Source organism: Solea solea, chromosome 7, assembly GCF_958295425.1.
Source record: "Solea solea chromosome 7, fSolSol10.1, whole genome shotgun sequence".
Taxonomy (NCBI): domain Eukaryota; kingdom Metazoa; phylum Chordata; class Actinopteri; order Pleuronectiformes; family Soleidae; genus Solea; species Solea solea.
The window spans coordinates 3,768,603-3,785,796 of NC_081140.1; the positions used below are offsets into that span (position 1 = coordinate 3,768,603).

The following is a 17,194-nucleotide window of genomic DNA, read 5'->3' on the forward strand; positions in this document are numbered from 1 at the left end:
GGAACGTTTCATTTCATTTTTCACACAATCATTGCATGACGGGTCTCTTAACGTCTTCGACGCTTGGTTTTACGACATTATGAATGGACAGTGAAGGCACCAAAACGTACGGCGAGAAAGATTTAATTTTGATATTTAGCAAAACACGTAATGCCATGAATACCGATTAAATGTGGATAGTTATTAAAGATTGTCATTTTAAACAAATGTGCAATTAAAACCACAGAAAAAAAATACAGTTAATCACGTGAACGGCTACGTCATCGTGTCACAAGGTAAACAACATGGCGGCTTACTTGGTTTTATATTTCTGCTCCTAGCTAATGTTTAAACGTTGTTTGGTGTTTAAAATATAGTCTTCGTATCATATTTTTTATAACAAGCACTGATTAACAGAGGAAAAGCCCTGACAGGTGTTTATTTACAGCTTCATGTGAAACAGTCGGACTTGCTAGTCATCTCTGTTGAAACCATGGCCTCATCGTTTGTCGTTGGGAATCAGTTCAGAGACAAAGTGACTGAGTTACTGGGGAAAACAGACTCGTCTTTGCCGCAAAGACTGAGAGAAGAACTGGAGGAGATTGTTCAAAAGCCACAACCGTCAACTTTGTCCTTCACTACAGCCAGAAAACTCAAGAACTACCTTCAAGAGCAAAGTAAAATGAAGCATCTGACACGTTTATGTTTATAGTGACTAATTGTACTGTCTAATGATAATTTATGTTAAAAGTCAGTCTGCGGGAAAGCATGCAATGCACCTTTGAAGCTGTAAAGCTAGAGTTAAATCATTTATGCTCATTTGTTTTAATCATGGTTTTGTTTGTTTTTCTCTAGATCATCCTTTCTACCTGCATGAGTTGTTGGAGGACAGCTCATTGCACCTTCCTGAGGTTGTGAAGCCTCCCAGGGTTAGTGGATTCATTCATTCATCCTCAAAAATCACATTTTCTTCAGGATTAATAAAGTAAACCATTTTCTCCACTGCTTGTCCTTGGGGGGAGAGCTGAGCAGGTCCACCCTGGCTTTATCACCAGCTTTTCACAGATCCAACATACAGAGACAAAACATACTCACATAACCTGGCCAACAATAACATGACCAACCCTCACGTAGGTCATGTTATAGTTAGTCTGTAGTCTATAGTCTGTTTACCAGATAACCTGTATTTACTCATTTAGCAACTTGCAATTTTTTTGAGAACATTCAAAAATTTTATTTTTTTCTAACAAATATCTGTTAAAACATTTTTTAAATCAAATTAAAAATAAAACGATTACATTTCATCCTTTCAGGTTTTTAAATCAATTGGAGAATAATTAATTCTCAAGCCCTACCTCTTACTCTAATAGCATTTACTCCACATTTTTTAACTATAACTGAATTGTATTACACAAGAGGCAAAGGGCAGAAAACAAATAAAGTTTTTTTTTAATTGAATGGAATTAATCTATGCCTCTCTCTTTTACTGCAGAACCCTGAGCTGGTCGCACGTTTGGAGAAGATCAAAGCCAAACTGGCCAATGAGGAATACAGTAGGATCACACGCAATGTCAACACACAGGTAAATCTCCTTCCATCCATCCATTTTCTACCACTTTATATTATCAGGGTTCCCAGGGGCCCTTCAAAGTAAATAGACATGGATCATGGAAAGTGCTTTAATTTTGGGCAAGAAATAAGTTAAGTTGATATTAAAATGTCTGGTAAATGTCTCCCTTGTTTGTTACAACACCGCCTACTGTTTCATGCCCTGTATTGCTTGTTGTACGTAGACTAGGCCTAAGCAAACACCAAGTCTCTTATCAGGGACAATGCAGTGAGACATAGTGGACATAAAGTGCATCTGATGTACTGCACATAGAGTATATAGCAATTTGCTAGTTTGTAACTCCTGTCCCTAGCTAGGCTTTTCAGATTTAAAAAGAGTATCACATGTACAGTAAACATGACAATAATATAAGACCGTATAAACACCCATTTATAAGACCTACAGTATTTCTCATCTAACTAATCCAATGTAAAAATGCACACACCTACACTGAATACACTTTACAGTTCAACCTTATTTAGACTATGTTTTGAGTTTTGAAATCTTTTATCAGTTTTATTTCATTAGGCATCACTGCAGAACATGCTGCAAATCAATAAAAAATACTAGTGGACACATGGGAGAAGCAACTCTTACAAGATCTTACGCTTATGTTTACAGTAAAGAAGAAACTATGAGCTTACAAACAGGATGGTGTTTGTAAGAAATATTTTTCACTAGATTTTTTGCATCTACAAATCGTCTAGTCGCCTGCACCCACTGAATAAATTAACATGGTAAATTACGACATTGCTTGAGCCACTAACACTAAGAATTTGACATAATGTGACTCATGAAAATTTTCTCTGTCACCAGGAAATCAACAGAAGTGGAACATTAGCTGACTTTGGACGTGAAGGTTAGTCACATGTCTCACTCACATCAGCTGATTTCCTTTAGTGTCTATGCAGTGACTCAATTCTGTACGTCTGTGGCTCAGAATGGTCATGGTTTGATCCCTGATTCATCCAGTCATTTGTCAAAGACAAGAGGAGTGTGGCATATAGATCCAAACCATTCACCGTTTGTCTTTCTCTCTGCAGTGAGATCGGTCAAGGCAGTGGTGGTGACTGTATTCAACTTTCTGGTCACTGTGATTGCAGCTTTTGCCTGTTCCTACATGGGCAGTCAGTACCTGTTCACTGAGACTACAGCGGTAAGACAACATCTAATCTTATGCCACACACAGCTCAGTCCAGAGCAATCCAATACCACAGACATGTCATTATCTCCACCCATGTAATAGTCGTTATGGTTTTTTGGGGGGGGGTTTTTGTTGCATTTTTTGTTACACAACATCATTTAACACTTCAGCACAACACGATTAAGTATGTAGTATTGATTCACGTGTATCACCTGCTAAAGTGGCAGTGTATTTGTGGTTGTATAAGGTACTGACCCTTGCACAATGTAACAGCTCACTGAAAACATGGCTGTGAGTGGAACCATCAACAGAATTTTTGCCAATTAATAAAAGACTGAGCTAACGAAATCTACTCCTGCTTAAATCTATGATGTCCTAAGATTATGTCACCATGAGACAGCATTTTCCAACTGGAAACTTAAGTTTGTGAACCACACACTCTCCTGCACCAAAGTCCATAGAGAAATCCAGGAGCTGCTGGTCTACTGCTGCCTTGTTTAGTACGTTTGTGCCGCTTAGGTGAATTCAAATGCAGGATTTAAAACACTGAAGTGACACTTTTAAATTTACTGAAGGAGACAACAGTGTTTCGTGATATAAAATCACAAGTCTTTCAGTTTTGTGTCTGAAAAGGGTAATGGTGAGATGAACCATTGAACATATTCTTGACATATCATAGACTTATGTAACTTTTCGATAGGAGGCTCAGCTAATCAGTTTGTCTTGTGTTATATATGTTATACTGTGACAGTATTTATACAGCCACACTAACACCTTAACTTAATCAACTTAAAGTTGCCTTTGTTACCTAACATTGACTCTTCTGGGTTGTTTTGCAGAGAGTGATATCAGCTGTGATTGCTGCCTCTGTAGTCGGTCTTGCTGAGTTGTACGTCCTGGTCCGGACCATGGAGGGAGAACTTGGGGAACCATAGCAGCCATGCACAATACGGAGGAACTCCAGCCAGATATTTGACTTCACTGTAAAAAATGACTGAGAGTTTTGTCTTTTATTTGTGAGAGACAAAATACCTTTTCTGTGACTTGTTTACTCAGAAATGTCTGCTTAATGTGACATTCCACTTATCCAGATTCAAATCTAAATATGAAGCAGTTTTCTTATTTATTTCTTTTCATATTTGTCCTGAAATAACTTTTGGTTCTCTCTCTCCTCTTTTGATTCTCACATATAATTGTTTTTTATTTTTAATAAAATCATCAGTGCTAACTGAAGAGCTTTAAGTTGCAGTTTATATTCCCTTGTAGAGTGAATCGACTTCACCTCTACTCTGAATAATGCTGTAGGTACTGTATGTGCTAAGGCTGCAATTAAAGATTATTTTCATAATTGATTAATCTTTCGATTTTTTTTCTCGATTAACCAATTACTTGTTTGGTCTGTAAAATGTCAAATGTTTATCGGTGTTTGCCAAATGTTTTGTTTCAAAAATTTCAAAGTCATAGTTCAGGTTGTTTTACCTTCTTGCTGTGAGGCAACAATGCCGGTCACTTCCTCACTGTGTGCCCTATATACAGTATTTTCAATTAAAGTGATGTATTTATTACTAGCTAATAAATGCATGAAACAACAACAAAAAAAACTAACTTCGTTTTAGTGACTTAGTAACATTTATCAAGTTTCTGAGAGCAAAAATATGTTATTTCTTACAATTGGCTGATTCATAAATGATAATAAAAGATGATTTGACAAACATCCCTGATGAAGACAATTAGGGGAAACTGAAATTTCTGTTGGATAGTTGTTTTTCAGGCTGCTTTTGCTGTGTTTTGCTTGTTTTTCATATTTCAGCTCCTGTAAATAGCCTGTCATATGTGACATCAGTAAGTAATAATCATTTAATCATCACCTATCACTTTATCCTCCACATGAGTGTCGCTGGAGCTAATCCCAGCTGACACAGGGTGAAAGGAGGGGAAACCCTGGACAGGGCGTTGCAGGGTAAACACACAGAGACCAACCATTCACCTGCACGGGGAGATCATGCAGACTCTGGTACCAGGTGACAAACCTGGGTTTGTTTTGCTCTAAGGCAACAGTGCTAGCCACTATGCCGTCATGTGACCCTTCAGGAATATTGTCAAATAAATCATTTTATTACCAATTTCCACCTGACAGATCTGCTGTAGTGATCAGTGCCTGGGTTTGAAGTGAACTATAAACCACCAAAAATACAAACAAAACAATAGCAAGAATCGAGATAAAATACTTAACGTCCCCAGAACAATAACACGTTATTTCCCAATTACAGTTTGACGCAGCTGATCGCTTTTCTCTGATCTCCTCTCCAGCTATGACTTCATATTTTTCGTAAACTATCACCATCCTCCTCTTGTCAAGTTCTGTCATATCAGTGGTAGGATTAAAAGCTGAAACTACATCTGGAATACAAAATAAAAGTATCGTCCTAAGATCTGAGATTTGACACCCGGATTAAAGGTTTATTGAAAGATTATTTGGTATTAAAGCTTACTGTGATATGCAGGGATCTCTGTCCAGTGCTGGACGGATAGTGGGTGCTACTGTCTGTATTATATTTCTCATGTAATATTTCAAAACTTAAATCCAGGCAGAATTGCAGAGCCAGTAAGCTGATAGACTCTGAGCTCTGGCTTTAATTTTGTTCTTATTTTTTTCTTTTTATTATTGTCTAACCCTGCTGATGCTTAATATGAAAAAACAATATTTTGACTTGAAAAATAATTATTCTTGTCATGGTATCTGTCTTAACCACAAGGAATCATTTTAATCAGGATGTTTTGAAAGATAATACTTGCAGGGTCGCAGCATTAAACATGTCACGGTTCAGCTTAGAGTGAGAAAACAGGAACCAGCATCTGTGAGACAAATCTATGACATGAACACAGAGAAGACAAGTGGCTGATTCTATCAAACACTGATGTACTGATGAATATTACAAACCACCAGACAGGAACAACTGTGCTGTACGTGGCTCTTTTTAGGACAAACATAACCTTTCTTCAAACAAAAAATATAAATTATAGACTGTTAATGTCTATTTATTACAATGAAACACCGCTGGCAAGTGGAGGCCGACTCAAAAACTATACATTCTACCACGTCTGTACGTCTGTTTGTCTGCAATTTAGAAAGCTTGAAAAACTAGTTAGAAGGCGAGTAAAAAGGCTTCTACATGGCTAAATGTGCAATGATAATATAAACATCTATTTCAAGAGGTGTGTAATAAGGGGGTTACGATCTGAAACTGTAAACAAATGTTTGTTTTCGAATTATTCATTAGCCAAATAGCATTTAGCCGTCATTTTTACCCATTCCAAATTCAAACGGCAAACTAAAATACTGTACTCTGTCTAACATGCAATGATGTTATTATTCTACTACTACGAAAACTTTGAAAGTAAATGTATTATTGCATGTTAGCAGTACGGAGCCTAAATCTAACATGCTAATGAACAATTCAAATAGACCTACACAATTTTGGCTAATGTATAAACACTAGAATGTTGGCTAAAGATAATAATAATGAAATAGATACAATAGATGTAGATACAATAGATGCTGACCGCATAGATAATTAGTGACCTAAAAGTATATATATATAAATCAATGAAATCATCAGTTGTAACTGACTAAAATAGTTAGCTAAAAGTAGCCTAATTGATGAATTGTTAAAATATCTAAGCTAATGAATATTCGATTTTTATTTATATTTTTAAAAAAGGCCTAAATAACAACATATATGACTTGAAAATGTCCTAATAGAGTTAATGGTCATAGATTACTACTATCACGGTTTTACTCATTTGTAGACAATGTATTTTGATGTACCTGCAGTGTAGCTTCATTATAGCAGTATATGAATTTTAGCTATACTGCCTAGCATAGAGTATGAAGTATTCCAATATAAAGTTGCAGTATTGTCAATGCATTACTGTAGAAACCAACAAAACAGCTGTCTTTAATGACTGATAATAGTGATAATGCTGAGAGGGAACCAAAAATAGCTAAAACCGCAGGTCAGTTCTGGCATAGTCTCTCATATAGTCTCATATAATGTGTGGTTTGGATTCAGGAGCAAACATTACAAACTGAACTTGTGGTGTGGGGGGAAAAATATTTTTATTCCCTAATTCATGTAGCACATCACTGGAAACACAATGACAAAGAAGAACCAATAACAACACATTTACAACTGTACTGCAGGGTTGTTGTTGTTGGGGTTTTTCAAACATAGGACAGACTTTTGTGAAACAAGGAGTGGACGCTGACTACAAAAATATTCCGCACCATACATGGTCACATGGTCATCAGAATTCAAGGAAGTTGGTGACAATGGCAGCGTTGTAGATTAGGTCTGAGATGTAGCCCATGGAGGTCTGCGCTCCTATCTGTGGGTGGGGATGGCGTTGGTGATGGCGGTGGTGGTGATGTCCTTGTCCCTCACTCACCTCCCAGTGCATCTGCTGTGGGTGAGAAGGGACCACCTGGTCCACAGAGGCATGTCCTCCACCTCCAGTGTTGCCTCCATACATGGCCTGATGAGACCCTACTGAAACAATGCTCTGAGGCTTGAAGCTCTTGAAAGCCTGATATGGGCGGGGCAGGGCGGAGTGTTGAGTCTGCCTGCTGACGGGCTGGGGAAATGAAAAACCTGGGAATGCTGGTCCCATATGCTGCTGCTGCTGCTGCTGCTGCCGATGGTGCTGCTGCTCCTCCTGCTCCCACGGGCGAGCCTGTGAAGCCTTGCAGGGGCCTGATGTGGGCTGCTGGTGGAGAGATGAGGAGGACAGAGGTGTCGATACAGGGTTGTTGTAGATTTGGATCCAGTCGGAGTAGATTTGCGAAACATCCTCGGAGTGGTGGCTCTGCTCCTGCCTGAAGATGTCTTGCAGTGTGGTTTGAGTGGAGAAAGTCATGGATGCAGGAGAGGACTCTGTGGTCACTCTACCTCCCAGGACAAGCTTGGTGGACCTGGAGAGTCTACCGGTCTTGATACTTCTGGCTCGTCTGTTTTGGAACCACACCTGAGGAAATTGGTGTTTTAATATCCAGATCATATGAATTACACCCAATATTACATTCATGATTCTCAACCTGCCATAAAAAGCCATTAAAACCCATGAAACTTTGCCCAAATTTTAGAATCCTTGCTTTGTGATGTATTTATATTTGATTTTCATTAATACATTAATTTGTACATTTTGATGTGGTTTCCTATGCTGTAGATGCTATGTATTTGCTATATATGTATATACTGTAAATATATATATATATATATATATACATATAACATCCGACATTAAGTCAAGCACATTGTGGATTTTCTCAGAGGTCCACTCTTTCCTCCTTTATGTCATTTTTCCAGTGCAGGGAAATGTGATGCGTTTTTTTATACTAAACTTTTCTACCTCCTTCGAGTAGGAACTTTAATGTAATATGATAACATTTGTTTTTGCCTCTAATCACAAATGTTATTTGCCTGTGTTCCCTTAAGAATCTTAAAACACAGCTGCTTACAACTCAACCAAGATATTGTTTCTTCTGCTGGTAGCTTGTACCCTGTAATGTGATAATTAAGAATATTGACCTGTCTTTGGTATATATTCACCTGAATCTTGCTCTCAGGCAAGTGTGTGTGTGCAGCCAGCCGTTCCCTCAGTGTGATGTCTGGGTATGGAGTGACAGCGAAGGCCTGCTCCAGCTCTGACAGCTGCGCTCGGCTGAAGATGGTCCTCTTCCTCTTCCTCTGAGCTTCTGTGGAGCCTGTGGCTCTGTTGGGATCTGGAGATGACGCGGCGCTCTCACTGTACACGTCCTCCACTGAAACCAGTCAAATACAGTCAAATCTAATACATTCTTAATAAATGAAATTCAAATGTTGAAATCAAGGGAAGTGGATCTTTTGGTGAGGATGTTTTCAATTTCGATTTTAACAATAACAATAACAATAACAATTTAATTTGCTCATTTTAATTTTGTATTTTTTTTATATAAAAGTGTCAAACATTTTAAAATGATTACATAACAAAATGTGTATGTATATATGTCATACATTTATGAAAAATACATATATAAATGCAATATAAATCATTTTTAAATAGACACAATAAGCAAGTGCGAAACAAACAAATAGAGTAAAAAATATCCTGCATTTTAGTGGCATTTAACAAGTAAAACAGAGTAAAATCAAATACTTATAATATGTGACCAGAAAATGAAGTTTGCATTCATCAGACATAAAAAAACAAGTAAAGATCTGAATTTTTTCTCTTTTTTTTATGTTTAATACAATAGACAAAATAAAAAACAAAAGGTGCTTTTCAATGTCAACTTCTCTGACTTCACACAGATGACATTTCTGTAATATCATTACATTATTATTGTATACAGTTTAATATTTTAATACTGACCAGATGCAAAAATGCATTTTTGCATTTGACCTTCTGGTTCATTAATTTACATCATATTATTCAAGTAATAAATAGATCTTTTAATCTGTTGCGATGTTCAGGGTACATTTTTAATTAAGGGGACATCATTAATTAAAAGTTATTATCATTATTATTATTGTTATATTACCTTTGCAGTGATCCCGTTCTCCAAACAACCCTTTAAAATCTTTGAAATGCATCACGTCTCCCTGCTGCTCCTGCTTGATTGAAGAAAAGTCAGAGTCCATGAACAGAGCCATAACCTCACAAGCCATAAACACACACTGTCACTGCTGCTCAGAGCAGAGGAGGAGTTTCCACTTCACCTCTTATACCCTGCAGATCAGTGGGGAGACCTCCCACACCCACTAACCCACACCCACCCACCGTCCTGCAAAACCAGGTGTTTTGCACCTCTGCCTCAGCTGTAGCTGTTTTTATGTTGCATTACATCATGTGATCTTCAAGTCAAATGATTTTAAAAACAATTTAAAGTGGTTTGACACTGTGCCGACAAACAATAAATCCATATGAAAAGATGACATGTGGTGTGATACAACAACAACAATAAAAAAGAACCATTCATATATTTATTTACATAATCCACTTGCTTGCAGCATTCAGAGGCTTTGGGGACTTTGGGGGACCTGGAGGCTAAAGGGGGCACTACATCAAACCGGACCACCTCTATCAACAAATTGAACCAAACCACAAAATAACAGTTTATGTATCTGTTGGTAGTGCATTACCAGTTCAGACCTTGACTCTTGTTAACATTTTTCTGATGAGGCAGATTATACTCACTCACCACTGTCTTGGTGTGAAAACCTGGAGCTTCTGGCATAAATCTGGAGACATGAAGTCTCATTACAGGGAGAAATTATGAACAATATATGAGGGTCCTAACTCAATTGTAATTCAATTCCTATTGGCTCATTTTAAAAAAATTAAATAACTCAAAATAATTAATTAACATCTTGAAAATATGATTTGATGGTGGAATACTGACATATCAACAGATGGTAAATGCCAGAAAGTGCAACATAAAAGCATAAATCACATGACTGAAACTCACATTTCACTGCTCTACATGAACGTTGATAAGGCAGAAAGACAGAGAGGACACATGTGTGGACTGATGAGGAAACGATAGCATTCCTCCACTTAGTGACAGAAGTAATTATCATTGAGGGAAGCAGCAATGAAAAGCCACAATGTATCAACATGTTTTGCGCCACCTACTGCTCATCTCTGTGAATTATCTCTCAATATTAACATCAGTAGATAAAAGCTGCTGGTGGTAATCTGCTCTTTCCTCTTGATTCTCTGATGTAGAGAAAAGGAGAAAAAAGCGTTTGTCCAGTTTGTCCAAGTCGCGTTCCGTACTAGGCTGTCCAAGATGGCTGACCGACTCCTACATTCGCTAACGGAAGCGCTAGAAGAAAATCATTCTTCAGAATCTAAAGTGGTCAGTGACGTCATTTGGTGACGGTTTCACCACCGAACGACTGAACGCACTGCGATTATCTGTCAGTATTTTGGCTTATGTTTGTGAAAATGTAGCATTAGTCTGGTGCTAACTATAGTAGCAGGTACTTGTTAGCATGTTCGCTGGGCTGTTCTACAGGTACGTTTGTTTATGTGTTGTTAAACTGTTCATACGTGTGTTTACCTGTTAGCCTTTTCATGTGTGTCCGTTTGTGTAGTAATAGTGTTTTGACTTGTTGGTCTGTGCTTAGTTAAACCGAAGTGAAATGTACCAGCATGTTACTTTGTTTCAGTGTAAGTTATGTATAAGTTATGTTCAACTGTACGAACACTTAACTGTTAGCAAAGTTTAATTGTTGTGTTATGTGTAATGTGTAGTGTTGTTGTGTTAGCCGTTAGCGTGTTGTGCTAAGTTAAACACACATGTCATTACATTCATATTACAGATATATTTCATTCACAGTTGACCGTTAATGCCAACCCCGCACACACATAAACCCCCGCCTGTGATTGGCTGATTTTGGCTTTGATGCATTGACGTCACAAAGGTCCTTCTTTTTTGGCTTTAATACGTCACCATGTACAGACTATATAAGAAAGCCTGCACTCAGTTATGATCAGAGTTAAAGCGAGGAAGGATTGAGACAGGAAAACAAACAGCTCTGGGGTGATTTGATCTGTGAATATAGACAGAATCAATATCTAGACTCTGCAAGACACAGTCCACTGCCTTTGATACAAGATCCAGCATCTTCCAGAGAGGAAAACAGTCTCTGAGACAGCAAGTGGAAACACTGCAGAAGGACTTTAGCCATGAAGGCCCAACTGAAGGAGATGCTGCTGATGAATGAAGAGAGGAAAGAGCAGTCTTGTACCAGAGCTCACGTTACCTGCCTGGCTGAGCTCGTCCAGAGAGAGGAGGAAGTCGGGTGCAGTGAAGCACGACCGAAGGCTGAATGTGAGTTTCTAGTGTCATGCCCGTCCCTGGACCTGAGACACAGTCCTGAGACCTGGACTGACACTGAGGATTGGCAGCACCTAGAGGATGAGTGGAGGATGAAGGAGAGAGAGGCAAACCACCAGATCTTTATGCTGCACAAGCTTTCTACCAATGGGCCGACCATGGAGCAGATGAAGACAGAGCCTCTCAACAGACCTCTCCTCATACGTCCCTCCTACTATCCCCAATTCTCCCTTGCACCAACCTCCACTTCAGCTCCCCTCTTTCTTCATCGACAGTCTCCTGCATTTACCCCTTCCTCCGAGACACTCTTTAAACCCTTCACGCCGTCCTACTACCCACAGAACACTGCTTAACCAAAACTAGCCCTTTGCTTGTCTTTATACGCATATATATATACATGTACATACAGAATATTATTGTTGTAAATAAATGTGTTCAAATGAATTTTATTTCTCTGTCTGTGTTTTTTTTAATATTATCAGTTTAATTTCTTAATACATTGAAACATGAGGTCAAAATGTAAAACAGCTCTGTCTCTGATGGAAACACTGAAGTCCTTTGCCACTCAGTAGCCATCTTGGTGATGCCTCCAGACTCAAGACCAGGATCAGGCACCTCTTCAATCTGAAGACAACTCCGGTCACCAGAGAGAAGGACAAAGAAGGAAGCAGAAACAAACGACAAAAGTAAGAAGTAAACAGAGGGAAATTTAAGTTAACAAAAGGGTAATGAGTTGCAGAAAAGGAGGTGCAAAAGTGTGGTTTTCTCTTCAATCACTAATTTTACAAAACACTAAAAGGATATTATGAAATGATTGCTCAATAATGACAAACAAGTCCTGCTTACTGTGTCTCTAATATGAAAACAAACTTCTCAGCATGCGCCTTTTTGACTGCAAAACGTGCAGTGTGTCCTTAATACATTTAATGATGTAATGGTTGCTGTTAAAATGACAAAAAACAATGTTACTGAAGTGTCGTCAGTACAGGAGCAGCAGCAGCTGTTAAAAGAGAAACTATCTTTAAAATTAGAAACAAAATGATGCAACTATATGTATAATCTTCAGTTGATTGAAGTACATGTTAATAACACTAACATTTTGTCTTCAACTGTTGAGCAAAAATTTCTTTTATGCAACAGGTTAGTGCTTTGTTCCATTGCTTCATTTTCCTTCTTATTCTCAGTAATGAAAACAATAACTGCATTTATTTGTCAAACAGCACATGTATTGATTTTATCTCCTCAGCAGCAGCAATGAAAAGTCACAATGTATCAACATTTTTTGCGCCACCTACTGCTCATCTCTGTGAACTAACTCTCAATATTCTATTAACATCAGTAGATAAAAGCTGCTGCTGGTAATCTGCTCTTTCCTCTTGATTCTCTGTTGACCTTCTCTGTTTTGGATTACAAATAAATGTCCTTTCACTAATTCACCACTAGGGGGCAGCGCATTTTCATTTCAAAGTGCTAGAGAACCTGATGTGGGCGCTCAGCTGCTGCTGGTGGAGGATGGAAAAGTTTGAGGTGGTTGTAGAGGAACTGGAAACACACTTTGTCATCATGTCATCCACCTTGATCAGCTGATCACAGCCTCACTTCAGGCTGCAGACACAAAGAAACACATGTCTGCAACTATATAACTAAATCAACACAGAATTTAAACAACATCATAATTCATTCATTGCTGGCAGAAAAATTATCTGAAAGAGCATTTATGGATCAAAGGATTTTTCCTTAACTTCACAGGTTCATAGTTAACCCAAATTGTTAAATGGTACAATGCATTTTGTGTTAATTAACTCCGTTTTTGTTCTGTCACATGAAACGTGATACACAATGACTTGGTTGTATCAACAACAAATAAGTCCTAATAAGAATAAGAATATCAACCTAACTGTACAAAAATGTTTTACATAAACAATAAAGCTCATTAATATAGAGTTGAAGCAGACATTCACTGATCACTACAGACATACATAACTAAAAAAGACAATTCAATTACTTAAACATTGTGTTTATATAAACATGTATTCGCTGTTACTGATGTATAAATAAAGGGTTGTAGAGAAAAGGAGAAAAAAGCGTTTGTCCAGTTTGTCCAAGTCGCGTTCCGTACTCAGCTGTCCAAGATGGCTGACCGACTCATACATTCATTCTTCAGAATCTAAAGTGGTCAGTGACGTCATTTGGTGACGGTATCACCACAGAACGACTGAACGCACTGCGATTATCTGTCAGTATTTTGTCTTATGTTTGTGAAAATGTAGCATTAGTCTGGTGCTAACTATAGTAGCAGGTACTTGTTAGCATGTTCGCTGGGCTGTTCTACAGGTACGTTTGTTTATGTGTTGTTAAACTGTTCATACGTGTGTTTACCTGTTAGCCTTTTCATGTGTGTCCGTTTGTGTAGTAATAGTGTTTTGACTCGTTGGTCTGTGCTTAGTTAAACCGAAGTGAAATGTACCAGCATGTTACTTTGTTTCAGTGTAAGTTATGTATAAGTTATGTTCAACTGTACGAACACTTAACTGTTAGCATGTCGGTTTGTGCAAAGTTTAATTGTTGTGTTATGTGTAATGTGTTGTGTTGTTGTGTTAGCCGTTAGCGTGTTGTGCTAAGTTAAACACACATGTCATTACATTCATATTACAGATATATTTCATTCACAGTTGACCGTTAATGCCAACCCCGCACACACATACACCCCCGCCTGTGATTGGCTGATTTTGGCTTTGATGCATTGACGTCACAAAGGTCCTTCTTTTTTGGCTTTAATACGTCACCATGTACAGACTATATAAGAAAGCCTGCACTCAGTTATGATCAGAGTTAAAGCGAGGAAGGATTGAGACAGGAAAACAAACAGCTCTGGGGTGATTTGATCTGTGAATATAGACAGAATCAATATCTAGACTCTGCAAGACACAGTCCACTGCCTTTGATACAAGATCCAGCATCTTCCAGAGAGGAAAAACAGTCTCTGAGACAGCAAGTGGAAACACTGCAGAAGGACTTTAGCCATGAAGGCCCAACTGAAGGAGATGCTGCTGATGAATGAAGAGAGGAAAGAGCAGTCTTGTACCAGAGCTCACGTTACCTGCCTGGCTGAGCTCGTCCAGAGAGAGGAGGAAGTCGGGTGCAGTGAAGCACAACCGAAGGCTGAATGGGAGTTTCTAGTGTCATGCCCGTCCCTGGACCTGAGACACAGTCCTGAGACCTGGACTGACGCTGAGGATTGGCAGCACCTGGAGGAAGAGTGGAGGATGAAGGAGAGAGAGGCAAACCACCAGATCTTTATGCTGCACAAGCTTTCTACCAATGGGCCGACCATGGAGCAGATGAAGACAGAGCCTCTCAACAGACCTCTCCTCATACGTCCCTCCTACTATCCCCAATTCTCCCTTGCACCAACCTCCACTTCAGCTCCCCTCTTTCTTCATCGACAGTCTCCTGCATTTACCCCTTCCTCCGAGACACTCTTTAAACCCTTCACGCCGTCCTACTACCCACAGAACACTGCTTAAGCCAAACTAGCCTTTTGCTTGTCTTTATATGCATATATATATACATGTACATACAGAATATTATTGTTGTAAATAAATGTGTTCAAATGAATTTTATTTCTCTGTCTGTTTTTTTAATATTATCAGTTTAATTTCTTAATAATTAAGAGCAGGACAAAGAAGGAAGCAGAAACAAACGACAAAAGTAAGAAGTAAACAGAGGGAAATTTAAGTTAACAAAAGGGTAAAGAGTTGCAGAAAAGGAGGTGCAAAAGTGTGGTTTTCTCTTCAATCACTCATTTTACAAAACACTAAAAGGATATTATGAAATGATTGCTCAATAACGACAAACAAGTCCTGCTTACTGTGTCTCTAATATGAAAACAAACTTCTCAGCATGCACCTTTTTGACTGCAAAACATGCAGTGTGTCTTTAATACATTTAATGATGTAATGGTTGCTCTTAAAATGATAAAAAACAATGTTACTGAAGTGTCGTCAGTACAGGAGCAGCAGCAGCTGTAAATAGATAAACTATCTTTAAAATTAGAAACAAAATGATGCAACTATATAACAAATGTATAATCTTCAGTTGATTGAAGTACATGTTAATAACACTAACATTTTGTCTTCAACTGTTGAGCAAAAATATCTTTTATGCAACAGGTTAGTGCTTTTGTTCCATTGCTTCATTTTTCTTTTTATTCTCAGTAATGAAAACAATAACTGCATTTATTGGTCAAACATTAAATTTATTGATTTTATCTCGTCAGCAGCAGCAGCAATGAAAAGCGCCACCTACTGCTCATCTCTGTGAACTAACTCTCAATATTCTATTAACATCAGTAGATAAAAGCTGCTGCTGGTAATCTGCTCTTTCCTCTTGATTCTCTGTTGACCTTCTCTGTTTTGGATTACAAATAAATGTCCTTTCACTAATTCACCACTAGGGGGCAGCACATTTTCATTTGAAAGTGCTAGAGAACCTGATGTGGGCGCTCAGCTGCTGCTGGTGGAGGATGGAAAAGTTTGAGGTGGTTGTAGAGGAACTGGAAACACACTTTGTCATCATGTCATCCACCTTGATCAGCTGATCACAGCCTCACTTCAGGCTGCAGACACAAAGAAACTATATAACTAAATCAACACATCATAATTCATTCATTGCTGGCAGAAAAATAAATCTGAAAGAGCATTTATGGATCAAAGGATTTTTCCTTAACTTCATGTTTTACATAAACATAAGAAAAGCCATAATGTCTTAAATAGTGGCTACGGAGAATAACTCATCAAAATACAGTAATGTGCGTTTGCTTTTTTTGTTTTACATAGAGTATATCCTCTATAAAGTTGAATTCAACTGTGAAACTGTTCATGTTAGGGAAGGATTTAGAGAATCGTGCTTTATGAATATTGAATTTGCCAATTGCAAGAATGAGATTTGCCATGTGATTTAAAGATCTGTTGCTACAATTAAATTCAGTGACAATATCCTTTGGGGCAATTGCTATGACATGACTAGTCCTGTTCTGAATAAACTTCTCTACGTCTCTCGAAAAAACAAAAGAAAAGGTGCAGTGATAAAACAAATGTAAAGTCGTTTCTGGCTCCATTTTGCAAAAAGTGCACTTTAGCATCAGTGTCAACAAATTTGGAAATGATTGTGTTACATGGGTTAATATTATGTAATATTTTGAAATGAACTTCTCTGATTTTATTGGAAACACAAAACTGAAAGGGACATAACCATGCTTTGTGCCAGTTTATATTATCAAATTGTGAATTTCAGAAAGATTTGCTTTTGGGTGGAATCTTGTTATAGTTTTGAATCTCTTTCCTTATATGTTTGTTTGTACACTTTACATCTGTTAATGGTATCCCACCAATAAGTAGAGAAGGCACTTGAGGATCAATATTTTGATGGCCAAGGTGACATTTCATTCATTCAATTATGCCTGTGGGAATAGCTGGCATTACAGAAATCAACTCTTTATAAATGATAGGAAAATATTTCGTTCTTAGAAATTGTTCATAACTATAAAGATGACCTTTATCATCAAACAAAGCAGAAA

The 17,194-nt window shown here is 38.0% G+C and overlaps 2 protein-coding genes across 2 annotated transcripts; one reads left to right on the forward strand and one right to left on the reverse strand.

Annotated features, from left to right (window-relative positions):
- The first annotated feature begins 281 nt into the window (after positions 1-281).
- On the forward strand, positions 282-4,084 carry tmem199 (transmembrane protein 199). The gene is made up of 6 exons (XM_058634348.1): positions 282-656; positions 835-908; positions 1,472-1,561; positions 2,405-2,447; positions 2,632-2,744; positions 3,572-4,084. The coding sequence occupies exons 1-6, from the start codon at positions 473-475 to the stop codon at positions 3,665-3,667; spliced, it is 600 nt and encodes a 199-aa protein (XP_058490331.1). The 5' UTR covers positions 282-472; the 3' UTR covers positions 3,668-4,084.
- Positions 4,085-6,865: 2,781 nt separating this feature from the next.
- Positions 6,866-9,477, reverse strand: sebox (SEBOX homeobox). The gene is made up of 3 exons (XM_058634613.1): positions 9,313-9,477; positions 8,342-8,553; positions 6,866-7,757 (listed from the first exon to the last, which is right to left on the reverse strand). Exons 1-3 carry the CDS (start codon positions 9,437-9,439, stop codon positions 7,041-7,043), a joined length of 1,056 nt encoding a protein of 351 aa, XP_058490596.1. The 5' UTR covers positions 9,440-9,477; the 3' UTR covers positions 6,866-7,040.
- Positions 9,478-17,194: the final 7,717 nt, after the last annotated feature.

What these genes read in the sequence shown, in the direction of transcription:
- sebox (XM_058634613.1), bottom strand. Translation starts at nt 9,439, where the DNA reads ATGGCTTGTGAGGTTATGGCTCTGTTCATGGACTCTGACTTTTCTTCA. An exon ending in AGAACGGGATCACTGCAAAG is followed by an intron (nt 8,554 to 9,312) that starts GTAATATAACAA and finishes GACTGGTTTCAG; the next exon opens with TGGAGGACGTGTACAGTGAG. An exon ending in TGCCTGAGAGCAAGATTCAG is followed by an intron (nt 7,758 to 8,341) that starts GTGAATATATAC and finishes CAATTTCCTCAG; the next exon opens with GTGTGGTTCCAAAACAGACG.
- tmem199 (XM_058634348.1), top strand. Translation starts at nt 473, where the DNA reads ATGGCCTCATCGTTTGTCGTTGGGAATCAGTTCAGAGACAAAGTGACT. An exon ending in CACGCAATGTCAACACACAG is followed by an intron (nt 1,562 to 2,404) that starts GTAAATCTCCTT and finishes CTCTGTCACCAG; the next exon opens with GAAATCAACAGAAGTGGAAC. An exon ending in TGTTCACTGAGACTACAGCG is followed by an intron (nt 2,745 to 3,571) that starts GTAAGACAACAT and finishes GTTGTTTTGCAG; the next exon opens with AGAGTGATATCAGCTGTGAT.